Source organism: Paramormyrops kingsleyae, chromosome 8, assembly GCF_048594095.1.
Source record: "Paramormyrops kingsleyae isolate MSU_618 chromosome 8, PKINGS_0.4, whole genome shotgun sequence".
Classification (NCBI taxonomy): Eukaryota; Metazoa; Chordata; class Actinopteri; order Osteoglossiformes; family Mormyridae; genus Paramormyrops; species Paramormyrops kingsleyae.
Window position 1 is genome coordinate 8305023 of NC_132804.1, and position 24070 is coordinate 8329092.

The 24070-nt window shown below is 43.3% G+C and overlaps 1 protein-coding gene across 1 annotated transcript; it reads left to right on the plus strand.

The window, feature by feature from the left end:
- Window positions 1-1397: 1397 nt before the first annotated feature.
- On the plus strand, window positions 1398-15613 carry LOC111858622 (uncharacterized). The gene is made up of 8 exons (XM_023840553.2): window positions 1398-1639; window positions 8328-8462; window positions 10179-10285; window positions 10978-11058; window positions 11726-11846; window positions 11934-11986; window positions 12793-12945; window positions 14574-15613. Exons 1-8 carry the CDS (start codon window positions 1558-1560, stop codon window positions 14766-14768), a joined length of 927 nt encoding a protein of 308 aa, XP_023696321.2. The 5' UTR covers window positions 1398-1557; the 3' UTR covers window positions 14769-15613.
- Window positions 15614-24070: the final 8457 nt, after the last annotated feature.

Sequence of the window (24070 nt, forward strand, 5' to 3'; positions counted from 1 at the left end):
CTGGCAACCACAGGTATGAAAAGGAATGTGGTACAAAATGGAAATCCTAGAGACAGGATTCCCCCCACCTCTCCCTGCCCCCACCCCCGATCCAGATGTTGGCCGGTGCTGTACTTGGGGATGCCAGAGACAGGCATTACAGCTTGGGGGGGGGGGGGGGGGGCAGAATGGCGAGAAGCCACATGATTCAGAGAAGAGTAAGCAAGCTTTGGGGGGGGTCTTCTGCTATGGAGCTCACACGGGTGGGGAGACTGTGTGGAAGCTTATAAACCAACTTTTATTATGGTAACATTAACAGATGATTCAGTCACAATTACTGAACAATTACAGTCATTTTATTTCATGCTGCAGCTGCCTGGGGGGGTGGAGTGGCTGTTTTTGTGTTATGGTGGTATTCCAGCTCACTTATAACTTCACTGAAATGTTTCTTATCTGCCGATTTGAGGTATTTTTTTCTCCCAAATACTGAATGATGAATTAATGAACATTACATTTATGTAGCATTTTTCAAGACACCCAAAGTGCTTTACAGAACCAAATAGGAGCCACTTCAGCCACCACCACTGTGTAGCCCCCAGCTACACCAGCCATTCTGTGCCAGTAAGCCCCCCACACAGTAACTAATGTGGTGAAGGGGCAGGAGAGAATTCACCAATTAGATAAAGGAGATGACTAGGAGGCCAGATCTGATAGGGCCACAGTGGGTAGTTTTAGCCTGGACCTCGGGGTACCAATCGTACTCTTTTGAAAGATGCCCAAGGATGAGTCATGACCTTAGAGAGTAAAGACCTCGGTTTCACAGCTCATCACAGCACAGTGCATTAATAAGTGAATTGATTACATTGTGCGGATCAACGTCAGGTTCACGGTAACTGAGTAGTACTTGTAGTTACTTGAACACTGTGTGGCTCTGTGGGTTGGGAAGGTCGCCAGTTGGAATCCTGCAGCCAGCAGAGTGATCATATCACCAGTTGGCCACTGGTCACAACCCTTGTCCCTGAAAACTGCTCCAGTGCGGCAGTTAACTAGCTGACTCTGCGCTATGAGCCCAGGACTCCGATCTTCATATGTATGTAAGTAAGCTGGGAAATGCAAAAACTGCAAGATTCCTAAGTACTCAAATGTGTGCAAATGGCAAAATGAAGCATCACTGAATAAAATTATTTTAAATTATATTAATAATATTATATATTTTATATTATAAAAACTATATAAATAACATTACTATAATTACTGCCCACTATTCTGGAGAGTTACTACAAGGCGAAGAGTCATGAAAAATTTGGAAAAAAAAATCCTCTGCTACCCATTTCCTCTCTCTCTCTCTTTCTCCCTCTCTCTCTCTCCCCTCATGCCGAAATATGAGACTCGGTTGAAGAGGTAAAATGAGCAGCGCATGAGGGGTGTGGAAAGAGGGCGACAGGCAGGGGCTATATAAAATACCCACAGCACAAGGAGCTCTTTATCCATGTGTGTCCGTCTCACGGTACGAGGAGGGAAAAAAACACGAATTACAGACGCCCCCTCTCTGCGCCCACACATTTCCCAAACGCCAGGATGCCAGCGTTGTCTCTCGGGAGGAATGGAGACTGGATGAAGTTGGGCTTCATCTTGGTGCTGTCCATGTGGCTCTGTCACGGTGAGTGAGCAGCCTCTGGGGCTCCTCGGATCTCTAATGGGCCTTCGCGGTGGAATGTGCATGAGGTGGGTGGGTGGGGGGGTTCCAACCGACCTGTGAGATGCTCTCCCTCATCCCGCTGATGTTCATGGGAGGCGTCGCTTTAAGTCGGAGTTTGAGGGTGTGCAGGGTGGGCACGCTTATTGTGGTGGGATCGGGCGTCTCCTCTATGTGAACGTTCAGGAGCGCGTGGAGAGCGAGTGCCTGTGGAAGAACTGTGTCACGGAGGAGCCAGCCAGCAGAAAGGGCTGGAGAAGTTTATTTGCAGGCTGGATGAAGAGCAGAGTAGGAGGAGCCAAGCTGGGTGTGGACTGTACAGAGCTTCTCTGAGTCTGCCGTCGTTGCTTCAGAGGCTGGAAGTTGCTCTGCTGATTTTCGAGGGCTGGAGACCATCTCGATTCACTTACTGTATTATTTCATTTTTGCTAAGATAGGTGTATTACTAAGCAGGTGTCGGCATCAGGAGAGAGTATTTGGTGTTCAGCGGCAGTGGTGAAGTTATGAGAGGCCAGCATGCTTTGCTTTTTTGGTAAAATTTGACATAAGATTCAGTCTGAGGTTCCCTGGAATCTGTGACAGGACTGAAATGGCCCTGAGACCCAGGAAACCGAGAGAGGAACTTGTCGGGAGGCGACGCAGCCAAAGTTTGCGAAGGGAAGGAACAAACTCTGCCCCACCTAGCATACGGCAGCAACACTGGGTACATAATTACAGTGCTCGCAGCTTAGTCGCCATCTGAGGGTAGACGCGGAAAATTCCTGACCAACAGTTATTAGATTCTTTTTAACTTTAGAAACCTAATATGAATATCTCCCACTTCAATGCCTCCGACCCCGCCCTACACCATCACACAGCTCTGTCAGAGAATGCGGGGTAAGGGTGAGGTGCCCACGAATTACCCCCTTCTGCTTGCTGGGTTACTGGGTTTTGGAACACGAGTGGGGAGTATCCCTCATGAGGAACCCAATCTCGTGTCGGCACGACATTCCTCTACCTCTGACACCGTCCGTCCCTGGGGGAGGGGGAGGGGGGGCGAGGGGGTGCTGCAACATGAGATCGGTGAAAGGAATCGTTATGAAAACTGTATTGTGGTTATGGTAGGCTGCCGCGGGGGCCCCAGCTGAAACGGCCCCATGACTGTAGGTCTAAACGTTGAGCCCTTGGATGCGTAAGAGCATCAAAGACCATCCACAGAGCTCAAGGGCGGCAGCATCGCCGGTAATGTCACAATCGCACAAATCTCTTCTTACCGGTTAGCAGCTCACGGCAGATCGGAAAGCCTGAAACCATTAGCCTGTTGGTGCTCGATTCCCTGGCTGGCGCTAGACCCGTAAAGCTCGTGGTGAAAAGGTGAAGATGCCTTTGCTGACCCACGTACCTGAGAACAAGGCCCTGCTGTGGCTTCTGCTAAATAAACCATGCAAAGCTTTAGCTGACTTTTTCCCACGCTAAAGCTCTTGGGGAGTCCGTGGAGCTGCTGGAATATTTCCTACAGCGGCCGATTCAGCTGGTCATTAGTGATCATTACGACATTTCTGTTTGCTTAACTGCAGGTCCCATCTCTGGGTCACATTTAAGAGGATTGATGAAGCTCCTTTTAAACTTTGGAGTTGATTCCAAGATGAGCACCCCTGGCTCTTTAGCAGTGTGAGGTAATCAGTTGGCAGCAACCTGGGTGCGGTGGGGGGGTTGAGTCCCGTGGTGTGAGTCAGCAGGTTAAACCATTTAATTTCATGCTGCACCCACAAAGTGGAACTGAGTGGCGGTGACTCAGTCCCTGGGGAATGTGAATGACCAAAGTCAACAGAAATGGGGGTGACTCTAGCCAGTGAATCAGGAGGGTCTCAGACAAATAGCCCTGCTTGCAGGAGGCCTCAAATCATACAGGTGGTTACAGCTGTTTTTCTTAACAAAAATGTTCTGAGGACAGAAAGAAAAATGATTGGTTCAGAGAGGTAACCAATCAGATTGTAGCGGAGGTGGGTCCAAGCAACTGGGGAGGTGGGACTAACCAATCTGATGTCTTGACCACGCTTCCTCTAGTTGCTTGGCCCCAGCTGCTCAACATTGGTTGTCTCTCTGTCTGAACCAATGATTTTTCATTCTGCCCTCAGAACATATTTGTGTAAGTAAAACTCCCACGAGCGTGGTTACACACACTTGTGTATGAAAGCAATTATCCATCAGCAGCTAACAGCGCACCCAGAGGGGTGCAGATGGAGATCTGGTTCAGATCTCCTCTGGTAGAGCATTTCTAACCCACATGCAATTCCATGTGGAGATCTTCCCCGTTTCAAGATGGCGGCCTCCGCCATCAGAGTGATTTCCTGCGAACTCCCTGTGTGCCAATCACGGCGCAGCCCCAGAAGCGTATGTCCGCTAGCAACCATAGCGACCAGCATACCTTCACTGATGGCTGGACCTGCTGGTGCCGTTTAATAGCCACAGAGTGGATTTCATAAAACTAAATCAGATCCAGCAACCTGATGGAAACCTGATGGAACTCAGAAGCACTCTCCAAAACGATGATCACAAATCATGTCTGGAGTCAACACCATTATCAACATCGGCACTAATCTCTTCACACCTTATGCAGAAGAGAGTAAAAAGATAAAAAAAAAAACAGCTAATTAGATGATAAACAGCATCTAGTACTAAATTCATCGATCCATCTATCTTCTAACTGCTTATTCTGGTCAGGGTGACTGGCATCCCCAGAAGTGCTTACTAGTGACTAAATATTGAGGAAACACTCTGAGAATTTTATTGGCAGGTTTTGAGAACTTTTCTACTTGCAAAACCCCATGTTTCTTTGTAAAGAACATCTTTCCCAGACAATAAATCAAGCCTGTTCACCGTTCACAGAAGCGTCAGTCACCAAACAGAAGTACTGTGTAGACAGAACTGCAGTCAGCACAAAGCCCCCCCCCGAACGCCTTCCTTACAATGCTGCTGTTTCTTGTCAGAGAGCAGTGAGTTTTTTAGTTTTTACTTCCCCCTCAGGGACTATAACAGATTTAGCTTTCCCAGCCAAAACTTCTTCTGCAGGGCCTGTCCGGCTCGAGCTCCCGATAATTAAGCCTGGGCAATGACAGCAAAGTTTAGGGCCGCATTATGAACTTAACTGGAACCATAAGGTTGCTTCTCTTTCCCAGTTTTTTTTAGCCCAGTCCTATGTCACAATTGCGCATGTACATGGCTGTGCAAGTACCTGGCTGGATACTTTCTTTCTGCCTTTTTCCTCTTCATAACCTCTTCTCCTGTCACCATCAGACTGATAAAATAGAGGTCCTCTTAACTTACCCCATATGCCATCTTTGGGTACAAAAAACTAAACGTGGGAGAAGCCTGCGACCTGTGGGAAGGGCATGGTTTCACATCCAACCCCTCCCACACCCAACCTCACCCACACCCAACCCCACCCACACCCAACCCCTCCCACACCCAACCCCTCCCAAACCCAACCCCTCCCACACCCAACCTCTCCCAAACCCAACCCCTCCCACACCCACCCACACCCAACCCCACCCACATCCAACCTGGCCTACATCCAACCCCTCCCACACCCAATCTGGCCCTCTCATAACGTGAAAAGAAACGCCGATGTCCAACACATCTTCAAGCGGAGCTCAGCAAACAGCATTTAATTCATCTGAAAACCCACACACATCACAGTATGCCAGAACAGCATCCGCGAATGGAAAATCATCATCACGAGGGCGTATTTCTGCTCCACACACACAAATGGGGATAATAATACACAAGTATGTTACTAGTTTATGTATTTACAACACTATACTTTTTATCTAAACTTTTATCTATACTTATCACTGAACATTTCAGGGTCGCCGGTTCAAACCCAGCCTCAGCACGTCTGCGGGTCCTTGAGCAAGGCCCTTAACCCCCAGCTCCCTGGGCGCCCCAACAGGTGGCTGCCCATCGCAAGTTGAGGGAGGAGTAAAAAAAAAAAAGACAATTTCCCCACGAGGATCAATAACAGTATCAATTAAATCAATTAAATTATTGTCATTTTAGAGTGTACTCTTCTCACTTAATAAAAACAAAGTAGTTTACTGTAAAACAATATGCTGTGTGACTCATACTGTGTAAGTACACTCCATGGTTCGAATTACGGGGGGGCTAAGGGAGCTCGGCTAAGCTAACCCCTAACCCCCACCCAACTCTGACCTTTAACCGTAAGTAACCAAACAATACACAAGAATGCTTCTTGAATGAACTGCATGATTGACAGGCTGGTGAGGTGACATACGGTAAACCGGGTGGGATATCCAAAGAATAACAAATTGTCAAAAGAACAAGTTTCTTGTTATGCGAGTTTGAAGTAAATCTTTCAGACCCAAATCTCATACAACAGCCCTGTTATAAATAAGCACAGACTGCTATTTGTGATTTTTTTTTAAATCCTTTTGTTAACTTCTACATTTTTATACACTTGATTCTAGGCTCTGTTGAAGCTTTATCTTGTGTTTCTGCTGTTGCTATCAGGCAGGATTTCACTAGAGCGATACGAAACTGATAAAAAGCTTTCAGCATAGTAAACCTCACATGCTGAGGAATGCATACAAACCCCCCCCCCCCCATGACCATCGCATCTTGCGCAATCAGTCTCATGCCAAGCCGCAGCCGCTCAAAAAATGCGATTTTAACCACGTTCACACAAGCAACAAAATGCAATGCATATGAGATATGAGTGGGACAGAGAAAGACTATGTGATAGAACTGCTAACAAGGACCCCCCCCCCCCCTGAGCTGGGATGGGGTAGAGTGGGATACATTGGGGGGGGGGCCCTGCGTTTGTCTTTCTCGCCGATTGGTGGGATCAGTCAAACAAATGTTGGAAGCTGGTGAGGGTGTATAGGCAGGAGGGAGGGGGGTGCAGAGTGGGGTCGAGTGAACAAGAAACCTAAATTAAGCAGCCTGGATGAGACCATGACGCAGGGAGGAAGGGGAAGCGGATGAAAGACACACCCAAGCCTCAGCAAATAGCTGCTTGGGGTTCCCCTGTCAGAGAAGAAAGCAGAAACGAAATCCTTAAAATATGCTCATATTTTGGGGAAAACTCCTCTCGGCCCAGCAAGACTATTTCATCCTGGTATCTGTACACGTTGTTATTTTTTGGACTAATGTTTGTTGTAAGCTGGTGATGTCTGGGGGTGGGGGGGGGAGGTTGTGTACTTTCTAATATTCTTAAAACCTTAAAACCTCAAGCTGAGAAAACAGCAGGAAGCAAAGACGGCTGCCTGGACAAGAACACAGGGAGAGGAGAAGAGTCCATGAACGAGAACCAAGGCGGGAGGGGGGGGGGGGGGAGTCCTTTTAAGGAGGATGCTGAGGATCTCTGCTCCCATGTGTTTGCTATGGGGCAGCCATGCTGAGAAAGTTGGCTGGAGATCAGCTGTACGGCTAATGTTTGCTGGTGGCTTACAGGACCTAGTCTAAACCAATCACGGCAACCGATTAGCCAAGGATAACAGTCACTACTGCAGAGCTCCCCCCTCTCCCCGCAGTCATCGAGTGCAGAGACACGGCCCAGCATCTGGCAGGTAGCTCAGCAGCTACTGGCTTCACAGCTGCCTTTCAGGCATCCACACCACAAACCGTGGGGTGAACGTGCCACCAGTCCACAGCCAGTGCTGATGAGGGACATCTGGAGACGCGTGAAGCTGTCAGCTCTGCCTTGATCTCTAACATGAGAAGCGCAGGCAGTAAGATATCATACGCAGGTTCATTCGGAAATGCTGCTCTGGAGTCAGCAAACAGAGATCGCATTTTAAATCGCATCGCTGCTTACGCTGACTTTACTTAATAACACATCCCATGGTTTACTTAAATAGATGATTTCCCTAAATGCGCCTCCCCAAAGGTAAAATTACTGTGGCTTAAGAAAGCACTATAAAGCTATAAAATAGTTATATTTTTAGGGGGAAGGAATTTCAGAATTACAGAAATGCTAAACCTAACATAACATGCAGCCAATTAATGAACGCAGAAAAAGCAATTTTACTGGTTGGCTTCTTATCATATATGGACCTAGTTTTATAGACCTTCACTTTCATTTCCCAACAGGCCCAGAGTGGCCAATCAGGAAACTCGATAGTCTTCCCGGTTGTGCCGCTTAGGTGTTGTGCCATTCAGAAACAAAACAATTTTACACGTTTAATATTCTACAAAAACGCTTCAGAATGTTAATCAGCAAGTCTTCACATGCACACATACACACACAAGCAATGGGCCACGATTGCTCTGCACAGAGAAACGTGCAAATACACGACACGCGTGTCGGTGTGGTCGCTCGTCCTTTATAACTGACTGAGCACAGTGCGTATCTGCAGAGGAGTCATAGCTAATCGCTCACTATGGCTAATGACTGGAAGGTTCTCAAACAATGGATGTTAGAAAGAGACCAGGTGGGGCTGAAAGAGTCAGACTGCTTCAACAGTTCAATATACTATTTATTATTTATTTTCTTCTTGAAATGAAAGTAAAAAAATTATCGGGATAATAAGACTTGACCTGTGGCTTCATTTATCAAAGTTCCCCCAGAACAAAGGTAAAATGGGCTGGTGTTGGGCAGAAAATTCCCACTCTGTTCCTCGTTTCTCACTGACAAAAATGTACTTTTTTTCAGATGCTGTCAACTGTCAGGAAGGCTTTCCGTTCTTAGGGGAGGAAGAGCAGGAAAAACTGGATGACTTACTGAAGAGCAGAACCTCTGCCCCCAGAATTAATTATGTTACAGACACCTGGTGGGAGGTATACACAAGTAAGGCACAAAGATCACATTTAACACTTTTTTTTATCATGATGGGATACTGCTGCTGTACCCTTTCGAAAGCCTTAAGGCTTCTTTAAAACATTAAGTTGAAATGTATAGATACCAGGGGGAAATTCTTGCACAATTCAGCAGCAAAGTAGAGCACAGATGAACATAAATGTGTAAAACGGTCAAAGTGCAATACACAGAGTGCAAACAAGTAAACCAGCATGCAAACGAAAAGTATGTGGTACTGTACACAAACAGAAATATCCAAAAAAATAGAATATTGATAAAATAAATATTTTGACATAAGAGTAATAGTAATGATAAATAATACATTTTAAAAGTGTAAGTCTGGGAAGATCTGGGGGATGAGAGAGTGAGCTTTCTTTAAGATGTGGGAGATGAGAGAGTGAGCTTTCTTTAAGATGTGGGAGATGAGAGAGTGAGCTTTCTTTAGGATGTGGGAGATGAGAGAGTGAGCTTTCTTTAAGGTCTGGGAGATGAGAGAGTGAGCTTTCTTTAAGGTCTGGGAGATGAGAGAGTGAACTTTCTTTAAGGTCTGAGAGATGAGAGAGTGAGCTTGCTTTAAGATGTGGGAGATGAGAGAGTGAGCTTGCTTTAAGATGTGGGAGATGAGAGAGTGAGCTTTCTTTAAGGTCTGGTAGATGAATGAGTGAGCTTTCTTTAAGGTCTGGGAGATGAGAGAGTGAGCTTTATTTAAGGTCTGGGAGATGAGAGAGTGAGCGTTCTTTAAGGTCTGGGAGATGAGAGAGTGAGCTTTCTTTAATGTCTGGGAGATGAGAGAGTGAACTTTCTTTAAGATCTGGGAGATGAGAGAGTGAGCTTTCTTTAAGGTCTGGGGGATGAGTGAGTGAGCTTTCTTTAAGGTCTGGGAGATGAGAGAGTGAGCTTTCTTTAGGGTCTGGGAGATGAATGAGTGAGCTTTCTTTAAGGTCTGGGAGATGAGAGAGTGAGCTTTCTTTAAGGTCTGGGAGATGAGAGAGTGAGCTTTCTTTAAGGTCTGGTAGATGAATGAGTGAGCTTTCTTTAAGGTCTGGGAGATGAGAGAGTGAACTTTCTTTAAGGTCTGGTAGATGAATGAGTGAGCTTTCTTTAAGATCTGGGAGATGAGAGAGTGAGCTTTCTTAAAGGTCTGGGAGATGAGAGAGTGAGCTTTCTTTAAGGTCTGGTAGATTAATGAGTGAGCTTTCTTTAAGGTCTGGGAGATGAGAGAGTGAACTTTCTTTAAGGTCTGATAGATGAATGAGTGAGCTTTCTTTAAGATCTGGGAGATGAGAGAGTGAGCTTTCTTTAAGGTCTGGTAGATTAATGAGTGAGCTTTCTTTAAGGTCTGGGAGATGAGAGAGTGAACTTTCTTTAAGGTCTGATAGATGAATGAGTGAGCTTTCTTTAAGATCTGGGAGATGAGAGAGTGAGCTTTCTTAAAGGTCTGGGAGATGAGAGAGTGAGCTTTCTTTAAGGTCTGGAAGATGAGAGAGTGAGCTTTCTTTAATATCTGGGAGATGAGAGAGTGAGCTTTCTTTAAGATGTGGGAGATGAGAGAGTGAGCTTTCTTTAAGGTCTGGAAGATGAATGAGTGACTTTCTTTAAGGTCTGGTAGATGAATGAGTGACTTTCTTTAAGGTCTGGGGGATGAGAGAGTGAGCTTTCTTTAAGGTCTGGGGGATGAGAGAGTGAGCTTTCTTTAAATCGTTGAAGGAAAGGATGAGACTCGTGGCGACAACATTTTCACAGACCCGCCCGATGTCATCGAGATGGACTATTCGGATTACGAGAGTGTGACCAGCACCTACCGTCTTCACAAGGTAAAGGATGACAGATGCCCATCACCACCGCATACCAAACCATAAGCAACCGGTGGTCCATTTAAATGTAAGATTCTGCCACTGACAGTTAACTAATTAACTTAATTAGCTGGTTAAATTGATTGCATTATTTGATTGATTGATTTATTAGGTAATTCTATTCTCATATTTTTCATATGCGGTGATTTCATTTTCAGAACCAGGCTTGGGGACCGGCCAGTAGGATTACTGGGAGAATTCCTGGTGGTCTTGCCTGGCATTCAGAGCAGACCTTAAAATACTAAACTAACTAGTTGCTTCGCTGCAAAATGCACGTCCAGTATGACCACGCCCCACGTCTCTCAGTTTATGGTAGATTAATAATGCAGTTAATTTAGTTAAACAGCAAAATAATTATTGTTTACTTTAAATATTAACCTCAGCTCTGTAACACTATAATTATTATTATTTGTGGCATACAGTATATTATGGGAATGACCTTTACTGAAAAATGAAACGCTGTGTCTCGCGTTGAGCCAACACTTTTTTGGAACACCCCTCCCCCCCACGCCCCCCTGGTCTGGTTTTCAACTTTTTCTTTTTAATGCTGTGTGCTTGTGATTAATCTGGATCTGCTCAACGGTGATCTAATCCCTGCTTGGAATGTTGTCGCACCGCCAGCTGTAGTAATGCAATTTTTTTCTTTTCTGTAGGCCGAAATCCATTGTGTGGAGAAGGAGAAGATTAATAACAGGGATGCAGTTAAAATCACACTTAACCATGCATCTACCTGCGTGAGTCCCATGCTCGTTGCTCTCTTTTGTCTTTTGATCTGGGCAGCTTCACCAGGTAGCACTGTGACCTCTTACCTCTGTGGTTATGGGTTGGAATCCTGACTGCAGCTGCTTGTGTGGAGCTTGCATGTTACCCCTGGACTTCCTGCTTGGTGAAATGCTTCCTTTTAATGTGTGTGCGATTGCCTTTAGCTCGCATCTTCATCCTTGTTCACTGTGCCGACCTAGGATTCCAGGTTCACCATGACCCCTCATTGAATAAGCGGAGGGGTAATCCCAGTATTTCAAACATTATGTTTATAATGGCAAGAGAGCCAAGCGAAACAAAATCAGATATTATGATGGAGCTATTACAGTTTCAGAATGTGACAACTGAATATTGGACTGAAAATGTATCAAGAAAAACAGAATAATATATTTGAGGACAATGGAATATTCTGGAAGTTTATGGGAAAAACGACACCCAACACCCAACCTATAGTTGTTTGGGTGGACGGACGGACGGACGGACGGACGGACAGATAGATAGAAGTCATATGAGTAGTCCTTCATACATGAAGTCATCTTCGAAGGAAATGTTGGAGATACTGTAGGGAATTCTGGGCAGAATGTGTATGTGCTTGAGCAGGCCCTCATTTCAATGAATTTGTGCCGTCTGTCCTTTTAGGCACAAACCAAAGTCAAGATTCTAAATGCCTTACCAGATATATGCAAAACCGACTGCAAGATCGAATTTTTCCAAGAAGAAAACTCCAAACAAGTAATCATGTCAGGCAAAACCATTGAAGGTTAGTTTTTGTTTGCACTTTTGGTCATTTTCACCTAATAATCTCCAGAATCATCTGATAAAAATGTGGATTTGTCTTAAATTACAGATGATGCACATGCTATAGCCATGATGCTCAACAAAGAAAAGGTCAAAAATAAGGTAGGCAGCCATTTTAACTGAGATTTTGCACAAAAGAAGCTTGTTCAACCCAGACAATGTTATTCAAGCATCCGGAGGGTTAATGCTCATTACACTGAACTTTGGTTGGGGTCCAGTGTCTTTGTCCAAAATGATGGTTCTGATTTGACAGTCGTAAATCACAGCTCTTACAGTATTTAGCATCCAGTCCAACTTCCCAGTTTCCCACAGATGAATGGCTGTCATCAGTGGCATATCAGCCTTGCTTTGGTGGCCATGTGGAATTTGAAGGCAATGTGTTTCCACTACAGTTCCTTGGCACTTTGTTAAAAATATCCAGAGGATGTTATACAAACAACATCACCGTAAGCATCACATAGTGGAATGCTAGACTGTGTCTTCCTATGCCCTTTAACCTATGCCCTATAACACTTTGCAGGCAACAAAAGCTGTTCTAATTCCATTTTGGTCCATTTAGCTGAAAACTCAAAGACTGTAGTAAGAGTTGTAGTTCTACTCAGGCTTGGATTGGATTTTAGATTTCACAATCTGAAAAATCTAAAACTTTCAGTTGTTTGAAAATTTTTGGATTGTTCTGTTCTCACTACACTTCTGATCACTGCTACTACTGATGATAAAACGAATAATTTCCCTGAGCTTGTGACTAAGCTTGTGACTGAATTTCATGTCCTGCAGAATAAATAGCATACTATCCAAGACCTACCTTGGCTGAGGAGTTTTGCCTCATTTTTCCACCCTCTGACTGGATCAATCATTCTTGAAAAGTGATGGATGTGTGCATAACCCCCACCACCCCCCCCATGCAGATGGACTTGAAGGAGGCGGTGCCTTATTGGACCAAGCACTCCCCCACAGTGCTGGTTTCCCTCCTCTTGGCCGGGCTACTGCTGGCGGCGCTTCTCATTGGTTGCTATGTCCTGAAGAACCACCGCGGGCACAGCGCCAAGGGCATGAAGCTGGTCAGTGTTCGTTCACAATAATGTGCAACAATGTTCATAACATGGAAGCGAAATGCAGTTTGTGTTATTCTCTGTTTGCATATGTGAGCTCCAAAGCATCCCAGCGCAACAGTGACACTCATGCTCTGACCCTGACTAATTCTTCATGCGACAAATTGTCTTTAATATTCTTGGGGAAGGCTCCAGCTGGATTTGAAACAGCGGTCGTCCACAGGCCAGCAATGGAGTCCCACGCTACCTCCACTCATGCAGTCTCAAATCATCAGGGCATATTACTTACTAGGCCAGTGTTTCCCAACCTGGTATAGTCCACATTTTTGCTCCCTTCCAGATCCCAGTAAATAAGGGAGCTGGGAGGGAGCAAAAACATGGATCATCTAGGGGTCTCTGAGGACCAGGTTGGGAATCACCATACTAGACAATCTCAACTGCTTCTTCTCTAGCCCTCCATTGGTCTTATATCATGACACAGGATATCAATAATTTTTTACATGACTAACTAATATATGAACTATTTTCAGGCTATTTCCACAACCGTGGTTTTAGGCAAAAGAAAATCTAATTTTGATCAATTGAATGACAAACCCACTACTTTTTCTCCTGAAAAAAACTGAAAAACCAATACTAGTAAATCCATCATATTTGCAATTCGATTCGTGATTCATCTTCTGATATGACGAAATGCTACTCTTATTTGCTGCAGGTAGTTGATTTTGTGATTAATACACTATGCTACAGCGCTCATAGAAAGTCTTGGGACATTTGCTTAATTCAGTAAAAAATTTGCTAATTTATTAATTTTATAACAGAAATCATTACTTTATTCATTTGTTGGAAAATTAGAAACAACCTGTAGTTTTAATTAAAACATTGATTTCAAGCAGTGATCAATTGAAACCCAAATTATAAATGAGTTAAAAAGTTCATTGTCAAGCAGTCCGATTGGTCACTTTTTAATTAGTGACACCTTTGAAATAACATAAAACACCAAACATCTGTGTTTATTGTCCCTATGGGAGTCAGTGATGGCAAATGCAATTAATAGCAGTATGACAAGAAATGAAGAACTGAATGAGTTGTCAAAAAACAATTGACAATAAAAACAAAATGTCTGTGTGGAAGATATGCGCGGATATGTTAAACATTGCTTGTCAATGGACTTTTGTTATGAAACCAATAGATTTGCAGCAATTTTTACCAAATTAAGCAGCCGTCCCAAGACTTTCAGTGAGTTCTGCATATTAGAGCTCTGCAGCATTTGCCTCAGCGTTCCAGCTGATCGGCGGCCAGTTGGCAGCAGGGAGGATTACCGCGATTTTCCTGGACCTGCTGTCACCAGTTGGCCACCTTTAGGCCTCAGCCACAAACACCCTAACCCACCGCATTTCATGAACAGGTTAAACCAAAAACAGGGTAAATCAATCCAGGTAAAAGCGCATGCTAAGCATTTAAATGCGCTAAACTGACGCCACCGCTAATTCAAACTTTGGCATGACATCATTGCTTTTTTGAGGATTCCCAAAGTGCTCTTTAATGCTGCCTTTCAGCAACAGCAATAATGAATATCTGTTCCTATCGCACGAGTAACTGGGAGTCCACGTTCGTGACGTGTGCGTGTGTGTCGACAGGCCGACGAGACCTTCCAGGTGGATGAGGAGAACCAGGGAAACACTCTGGTGTCTGTGGCCCCCCTGCAGCCACAGGAGCCCCAGGCCCCAAAGCCCAGCATCAACGGAGAGTCCCCTGATGGTGGAAAATGCCAGCCACCTCCTACCAATGGACACCAGACCGCCAAGTCCCCCATGGCCGACACAGAGCTGTGAGGACTGGCTGGATCGTGGCCAGATGTTTCGCCTTTCACCGCGGCCCCCCCTCCCAGAAAATAAACACACCCTCCTCAGGACACAAGAGACTAATATACACATACATACACACACCATCAGAGCAACCCACCTGCAGGTACAATGTGCAGGTACTAATCAGCAGCTGTGGGTCTCGACCTGTAGGAGGCGCTGTCGTCAGTATTGAACCAGCAGAGGCATTGCATCTGGCCTTGCTATAAACATGAATGGCTCTGATTATTAAAAGCTAACATCTGTGATGATAATGATAGCCAACCCCATTCCATTAATAACAGCAAAGAAATTGTAATCCCTCACACTTCTTAAAGTTGTATATTTGTTTCCAAAGTACGTTACAAATTTTCATATTCAAGTCATCTTCTCTATTAGCTTCCTTTCTCGTTATCCATTTACATCATTCTAATAGTTACATAAGTAAAGATGCTGGTTTTCTGTTCTTTGTTTCTATACTTCATTGATCATTAATAAACCACCAGGAGTCATCTGGCAATATCTGGCGGATCTTATATTGCCAATGAAAACAAAACTCGGGGGAAATCTGTCCAATTGAAATAAAAAATGAATTTGTGTGCGAAAAGGACAAATGTTTAAATGTGTAAAAGAAAGAGTGAGTATGTTACTGAACAGTGAAAATTCACAGAAATTGTTTCGTCAGTCCTGGATATAGTGGTGTACCTACAATCATTGATTGGGGGCATAACGGCCGGGTTACTCCTGGAATTTGAGCAACCATCAGAATTTTACTACCCTTAAGCACTGTGCCATGTGAGAGCTAAATAAAACTCCTTCGCTGCAAGAATGCCTGATACTGTATCAACTAATGTCCTTATTGAAAAGAATGACAATTGACTAAAAAAGGCAGTTAGCATATTCCACCATTTTCATTGGCTACCGTACTCACGTGTCTGTCATGTGGTCTAATGAGAGCTGGAACAGACAAAATGGCTGCACTCTGTAATTCAGCTTGTAATGCCTGGTCGTTCACTAATAGTGTTAATATGCATATGGAATCCAGAGTGTCGAGTTCTTAACAGGAACCCAGTTTTCCTAGTCTGCAAGGATCAAGGTGACCGCACGAGTGTCATGCAGGAAGAGCGTAGTGTTCGTATGCACAGTGAAATTGGGACACCCCAGGTATGGCTTTCAGCTTTAAGTAGACACTTGGATTTTAAGTAAAGGGACGTCCTGACGAATCTCCTCGAGATTTTAAACCAGGCCGCATCTTCAAACACTTCATATGTCCCTGTAGCCCCATAAATAGGACTGATCCCCCATCAGTATAATCAGTGTAAGGAGCAGCTGCTAATAAAGGTTCTCTGATCTGAAAGCAGAAGCTAAAGCCTTTCCTGTGCCTTAGGTGGACCTCGGAGCAGCTCTGAAGCTCACAGCATGCTCTGCCCCTCACTTAACAGTTGGCTGTGCCAATAGGCAAAGCAGCACAACTTCAAACACTCACAGTCACGTGGACCAATCCCATGGCCACTGCTCTCCTTGTTATAACCACTGTTTTGCCAGTAGAGACTTTATTAATCCATGGAATTTTACCAGCATCACACCAGCTTCGTCTCACTAATAATAGTAGAGATATTTCAGTATCACATTACGGTTTTTGATTAAATTGCCTGTTTATCCACACTAATGATTACCTAAAATTTTTAAAATTCTTCTTCTTTTATATATGCTGACTGCTTGCTGCAAATGAGTTGAAATGACTGATGAGCATGGGGGAGCCGTTACATTTATGTTGCATTTAAATATTGAGTCTTCATTTCCTTGTCCATTCTGTTCAGTTTGGCTTGACTAAATGGTCTTCTGACCCCTTGTTGTTCTTCTTTCCCGTGTTTATGAGCACAGCATACAGACAGCATTGAGAGGTTGGGTTACTGTGCTGCTAAGTATTACTATGAATAAGGTTTCATTCTTGGTGCCAAATTTATTGATTCCAGAATCCCGGAGACAGGCCACTTTCCTGGAATCATGTCATTACAATGTTTCTGTTACAGCAAATTTTCAGAAATTTTACAGAAAATGCTGCTGTAAACAAAAGATAACCAGCCAGCAGCCATTTTGTGAGCTTCAGGGTACAGGAACCATAATGACATCATTTCACAGAAGAATGGTCCATTTTTCTGTTTGCATTAGTATTTGTGTCCTAGGCAGGAACAGCTCAAAGTTTACATGATTAAGTCTAAGAAGTTGTGTTGTGTGGGACGAGGACTAAATCCTGACATTCCCTTCTTGCCTTATGAGAACGAGTCAAATCAGCTCTAATTGGCTCCCAAACACAAGCAGACCTGACTGATATGGACAGTGATCTCCTGGGCTGCAGGACCCAATTTTGTTCATCAATGATATTCCCACGACTTTGTTTCTACCAATATGGAGCCCTGACGATTTTAAAAGCCACACCCATTTAAACGCAAACAGAGCCAATACATGTCTCCAATTTTCTTAGGCAATAAACTTCCATTAGTTAGGCAGACTCACACAGACCTAACATAACGTAACCACTAACATCAGAATTATATCATTCCTTACTCAATCTATATTCTAACCACTTACCTTGATTAAAACAGAGGGAGGGGTATAGAAACAGAGGGTACAAGCAGAGGAATGTCCTCGATGCCAGTCAATTGCAGGGCTTATTCACACATTGTGTGAAATTTGGAGACACCAGTTTACCAGCTGAATATCACTGAATTGTGAAGAGTATCTCCACACGGCATAGAGCGAACAAGCAAAGTTGACAGATGCAGTGTAGGGGTCATTTGAAACCACACCTGTAAATTGTGAAGTAATATCACTACCCATAGATCCATTAGGCCACTTGTTATTAATGATGTTGTTGCAAAACATATTGACATCACTGTAACGCCACACACAGTATAAAGATCTACATTCAGCTTTAATTTGGGGAGAGAGCACAGTAAGTCCGCTTTTGTAGCAGAAAATAATTTCCAGGCTTCGCTTTCCATAGTAAAAACTCTGGCAATGGCTTCCTCAGCATCTGTTCTGCATGACATAATGCCTTTTATATTCACTTGGTGCTCCAAGCCAGTTAGAGAATCAATAAACCTCAGCTCTTTAAGCCCGCACATCTTGTAATCAACTAATAATTAATGCAATTTACTAACTCACTGAATGATAGGGCACTTGTTCAGATCCGACTGCCTGATTTTCCCATCTATTGTGTCAGGATCAGTCCTCTTCTGTATGTCAGTTCCCTATTTGGCCAGCAGGTGTCGCTGGCCATTCCATTTGGTCATACCTCCTAATGTGTTCTCCTGTTCCCCAGTCCACTGTATGGCTTAGTGGACGGAGTGGACCTTTGTTGCAGGTTCTATGTCTATAATTAAACATTTGTTTTTTTGTATATCCCTGGTTAGTTACGTATTGGTGTATTTCTGTTACAGTTCCTTGATTTTGCTCCCTGTTGTCTTTCCCAAGTTGTAGTAATGTTATGGTACCCTTGTTTTTAGTTTTTCCTAGTGTTTGAGTCTGTAGTGATTATTGGTTACTCTTACTTGTTACTTGTTAATCACTGTCCTTAGTGTTCTGGTTGATTTAATAATAGCCCTCACCTGTGCCTTGATGAAGCTCCCATTATTTGTGAATTTAAGTGCCTGCCCTTCCTTTGTTTCTCAATCGTTGCATTAGTTCTGTTTGCTGTAAGTTCCGTGCATTTGATTCCTGCATGTTGCCTGTATTTCCTGCATTTGTTCCTGCACGTTTCTTACCTGTGGTTCCACGTGTTCCGTTTATCCTGTTGCATTCTAGTTTTTCCCTGGCTTTGTTTTGACCCCTTCTGGTCCCTTCATTTCTTGTTTGTCAGTTCCAATAAAACCCCTTGTCTACAAGCGGCTCTGTCGATTGTCCCTTCTGTCATTCGCCGCCATAACATACTGATCATATCGTCTATTGGGTCACCAATCCTCTCTGGCCATCGATGGGTGATCTATAGTTTCAAAACCCACAGTAGGTGTTGTTATCATATGCTGTCTGTCACCAACCAGCTTAACCTGCTCATAATTTCATTAAAACCAGTGGCCTGTACTACGAAGTGGGGTTACTGGCTTATCGGGGTAACTTGTCGGATTTAAGGTACCACAGTTTAAATGGACTTCATATTGGTTCACTTACATTTTGCCCAGACTACCTTAAATCCGACAACTTTCCCCGATAAGCCAGTAACCCCGCTTCGTAGTACAGGCCCCAGTTTGCGATTGATGGTATACTTTGATACCACGCACTATGAGTTTTCTTACCCTTGTTTCTCCATGTCCCTCATATCCTCAGTCCACACTTATCTGCATCACCTCCATGCCTGCCTCAGCTAATCCAGGGCTTGGTGATTGGTGAATTAATTTAGTCAAAATATCCAGTTGCACACAATACATATATAACAGCTGGGGTTACCTAAGCAAAGAACATCTTTCATCTCAAAGAAGGTCAGACAGCTCCATAACTGTAACCTTCTTGAGTTGCCCAAGAGGAAACATCTTCAAATAGCACACAAGCTTGTCATCATTACGGCCATGTGACAGCAGTATGACTAGACCGCACTAAATCAGCCCAACGTTTCAAGTATAAACCTAAAGGCAAATTGACCCTGTTAAGCATGGTTTACGTCCTGTTTCAGTAATGGTGAAGCAGCAGCATTCAAAAAATTCTGATGAAAATAACAAATTAGTAAATAACCGGTGGTAGTACGACTTGCGCGATTACTACAATGTGTAAAGGGGCCGAAAAAAACCATTGCATAACTTTTGACTTCCTGCCATCCCAGGCTCCCCGTATTTCTTTCCTGGCCTTTACCATCACCACGGGAGGGATGAGACATCGCGCTTGATGAGTCACAGCGGGCAATGCCTGCTTGCCAGCTTCACCAGGCATGAGTCATGGCACTGATGGTGACTAAAAACCAGACCCTGGCTCGGCGTCTGTCCTTCTGAAGGGCAAAATGCCCCCTTCCTCGCTTTAGCACTGGGGCAGAGTGTAACTCAGCAGGTTAGGAATATGAGACAGTGTCTGAAAGGGCACAAGTTCAAATCCTGTAGCTGGCAGAATAATTGAATCAACATTGGGCCCTTGAGAAAGGCCCTTAAGCTCAGTTGCCCCAGGGACACTGAGTATGTTGAACTCCAAGCTTTCCTCACTCGTCCTCGAAGGCCTGCTAACAAATGGATGGCTGGACGCATGTTAATCACTCGCAATAACAAGAGAAAGATAAGTAGGTACCACAAATTAAAAACAGGCCATGATGATGTTTGGGAAACCCCAAAAGGAAAGTGTTACTGCCCAGATCTGTGCTTTTTGTGGCTGGGGTGAGACTCTGGAGAAACTATCAGGAAGAAAAGTATCTTTGCTGCCCCGGAGTATCTCCTCCTAAACTTTTCATTCGAGAAGCTGTACAGAGACACTTACAGAAGAAGAATGTAAAACCACCCAAAAGACTCTGCAGAAACATTTCTGGGTTACCACTCTCATGGGAACATCGCTGCGTACGAAGACAAAAAATAAATATATATATATAAATGCATAAATGAGTAACAGCTTCACTGTTGCATAACATGTTGCACGTAAATCTCCATAATCGTGAGTAATTAAAAACATTCCAAAACTTGCTCCACACAAACACACATCCAGGGGTCTGTAGCGTAGATTAATGGATTTGCAGGGTTAGCTTCTGATTGAAATACTTAAGTTGTTAACTTTTTAGCTTGGTATGTCATTATTTTATTATTATTATTATTGTTGCTGTTGTTGTTGTTGTCGGAGTCAGATGAGGGTGTGTGCATCACGTGGTGTTAGGCGCGGAGAATTGCGATTTTACCTAAGCACTCGCTAATGGAGCTAGAGACGGGGTGAATAAGGATACCTGAACAGAAAATCTGTCTACAGCATCAGTGTTCAAGCACAGAAATACGCGTTGCATTTCTGAACACAATATACTCATATAGAGTACAGGTTGTGTCTGCTTCCACTTGGGTCACTTTCTAATATCCATATGTATTTCTTACACAGATGACACAAGACCATCATAACAAGCATCTGTCTGCACACTCAGGCCCTGTTTACACTTGGTTTTAAAATGCATCTTGGGCAAACGGATCAGAAGTAGATGGCTGAGACACACTGCTGTTTACACCCTTGTGCACACGCCTCTCCAGGTTGTCCAGCTGACTGCTCGTGTTAAGGTTTCCTTACCAGGCTCACCTACGACCCCCTATTCCAAACCCCAGCCTGGGTCTCAGTCTCACTCCACCATTATCCTACCAAAAACACAGCTCAGCATATAAAAGACCTTTCGTATTCTGAAGGCAAGATTAAACTGCTTTAATTTACTCTGGGTTTCCACAGTGACGTCACTGTCATCCGTGTAAAGCTTCAAAACACGGTGACCATCAGAAAGCCCCACCTGAAGTGGAACTACAAGCGTCTAATGCAGTGAACTCTACTACCACAGACAACCCCAATGGCAAATATGGGGTGGGGCCACAGGGCTACTGGCAGCAGCTGTAAGCTGATTGGCCCTATAGTGCTCCATTCCCTGTCACTCACCACTTCCAAACATATCATTGGCTAATGATCATTTATACAGGGGGGTCAGTCTTACAGTTCCTCTAATGCCTCCAGGGGTTACATTTTAGTTAAATGTTTTGTTATTTCTGACTTCTTATTCTTATTCAATCTCAAGCTTTAGACTCATTTTCGAAACAGTCTCACACTGACAGCAGTGAAAATATACGGTCAGAATTTTCTGTCATGTTTCTTTGTTACTTTACCCTTTCAAAGTCCTCAAATCCATCCACCCATTCCTGATCCATCTTCTGTTTGTCAGCGTCGCAAGTGAGGTTTGCAGCCCATCGCATGCAGCGGAGAGCACTAGGCTGAGGTACATCCTGCATGGGATGCAAACCTTCCTCAGAACCATTTGCAAATATTTTATCATTTACAAGTATTGCTAAAGTCTATCTATTGGCCTATTTTTTGGACCAATATCCTGATTTCCACCCTTTTTTATGTGAAAGTGCAACAATTTTATTTAACTACTCTTGTGTTTCAGAACGTAATCTCAATTTATTGTTTCTCATATGAAATTAAAAAAATGAAAATATTGCAAAACGTTTAGTGGGTCCCAGCTCTTCATTTTTACTTTTTTCGATACTGTACTTTTTCAGTTATGTGATACACAGGCTCTCTCCATTTCAGAATAATCTATTACAATAACAAGTAAGGTTAGACCTCATAATGGTCCCATTGCAGTGGTCAGGTTTTATAAGTATATGTTGAACAAGGCTGACTCTTACTTTTGGTGGTAATCAACTGGAACAGCCAAATGCTAGCTGATGGGGTTTCTTTGCAGAAATCTGTAAGCTTGAAGCAGGGGCGTAATTAAGCTCTAATGAACACAGGACCTAGACAATAAAACGGGTCAATATTCATTCCGCTAAGACAGGTGAAGTAGAGCAGTAACCCTAAGCCTAACCCTAAGCCTAACCTGACCATTTCCAAGGCGGAGGACCAAATGAAAACTAGTTCATTTGTCTATCTAGTGATGTGGCACTTTTTCTGCTTCTTTCGTCCAATTTCAAGACAGTAGCCTCACATTCTTTAATCTAAGGCTAGAGTATCATATTGTCCTGCTACTTCAAACCCCAAAGCAGTTTTCCCCAAATAGGCAGCGCATGGGATCAAATTTGGCCCGCAGGAGAAACCCTCCAAGTCCAGTCTCAGGAAACGTAAGAGTTGAAGGAGTAGTTCAATTATTATCATCATTATTTTTTTTGTCTACGCTTCTGAAAAGCAGAAAATCCCGCACTGAAATACTGTACTCTTTATTTATCAAGGAAATGTTGTTATGGGTCAGGGAGACAAATTGGGTCTGTTCCAACAATGGAGAACACATACAAACTCAGTTTGTCTTTTCATATTTGAAAAGACACTGGTCTCTCTTGTGTCACCCCTTAGCAATCTACGCGGCTTTAGGAGTGCATAAATCACAGACATGATCAAATAAAAAAAACACTTGCAAAACATACAACATTCCTAAAACTTTGTTGCCAAAAGAGAATATTTCAGATGTTTGGAGAGTGTGCAAGTGAAGAAGGTTAACCTAGAAAAAAAATGAATTCTTCTGGTGAAAACATTCAGAGCTATACACTTTTCTGTAAGCTAGTCATATTGATTTGCATGAAAGTGTCTCAGACAAAAGAAATGTATGCAATGCAGATACCTTGTCTGTTACAAAGAATCTAATAAAATGTCAGAAACATTGTAACGTTGTAAAGCTCTGGGTTAGCCGTTAACGAGCATAGCCTTAGGGTTAGAATCGTATATTATTCCATTAGAAATTCCATTACAAATATTTTCTCATTTTTGTTAATAGTCTTGGGTAACAGCACCCTCTGCTGCAGATAGGGAGGTATTGCATTACAGTGGAATCCAAGCTCAGATCGACAATTTCATTAATTCTGAAATTACATGAGTTACAGCAGGAAAATACAAAAACAAACTACATAAGGATGATAACGTAACATAAATACAGTGCAGGCAAGTCTCAACTTGTTCCACTTTTACAAAAGTCAAATTCTACGTAAGTTGGACATATGGATAAATAAAAGTTCAAACTTATTTACATGCTTACGTTGTTTTTTTGCGTTAGGGCTTCGTAAAAGCTTTTTTATAAACATTTTTGTTTTGATTATTAAAATGTTTTTACTGCTGTAACCTGCACTTATTTAATTGTTTTCAAAGATGCCTGGTAAGGAAAGATTTGAAATTGAATTTCAAAGATGCGATAAATAATTTATATCGTTTGAAATGCTAATACTCTGCCCTTTTAAGCTAAGGTTGTCCTTAAGGTTGATTTACTTTTTTGCATCCAGACAGTAGTATTTACCCACACTGGCAATTACCTAACAAAGGTAACTGAGGTAATTTTGTAACATCCTCTTCAAAAGCATTGCGCTAGAACACTTTTGGGCCTAATTTCAGGACCAGCTCTCTGGCATTGACGGTGAGAATTTGGGTTCAATCTCACGCTAAGCTTATAATTCCTCCTGCAAATTTTACAGTTCTATCCAACTGTAATAATGACTAGGGGGAGCTGGATATCCGACACAAATAATTTGCTTTTCCTAATTGTGTAGCTCAAGTTCACTTCCCTCCAAAGATCCGTTCTTTTCCTTCATTTCCTTTTGCTTGTCCTCAGAAATACGACGTGAATGCTGCTTCCCTCCTAGACTTTGGCCAGTGAGAGC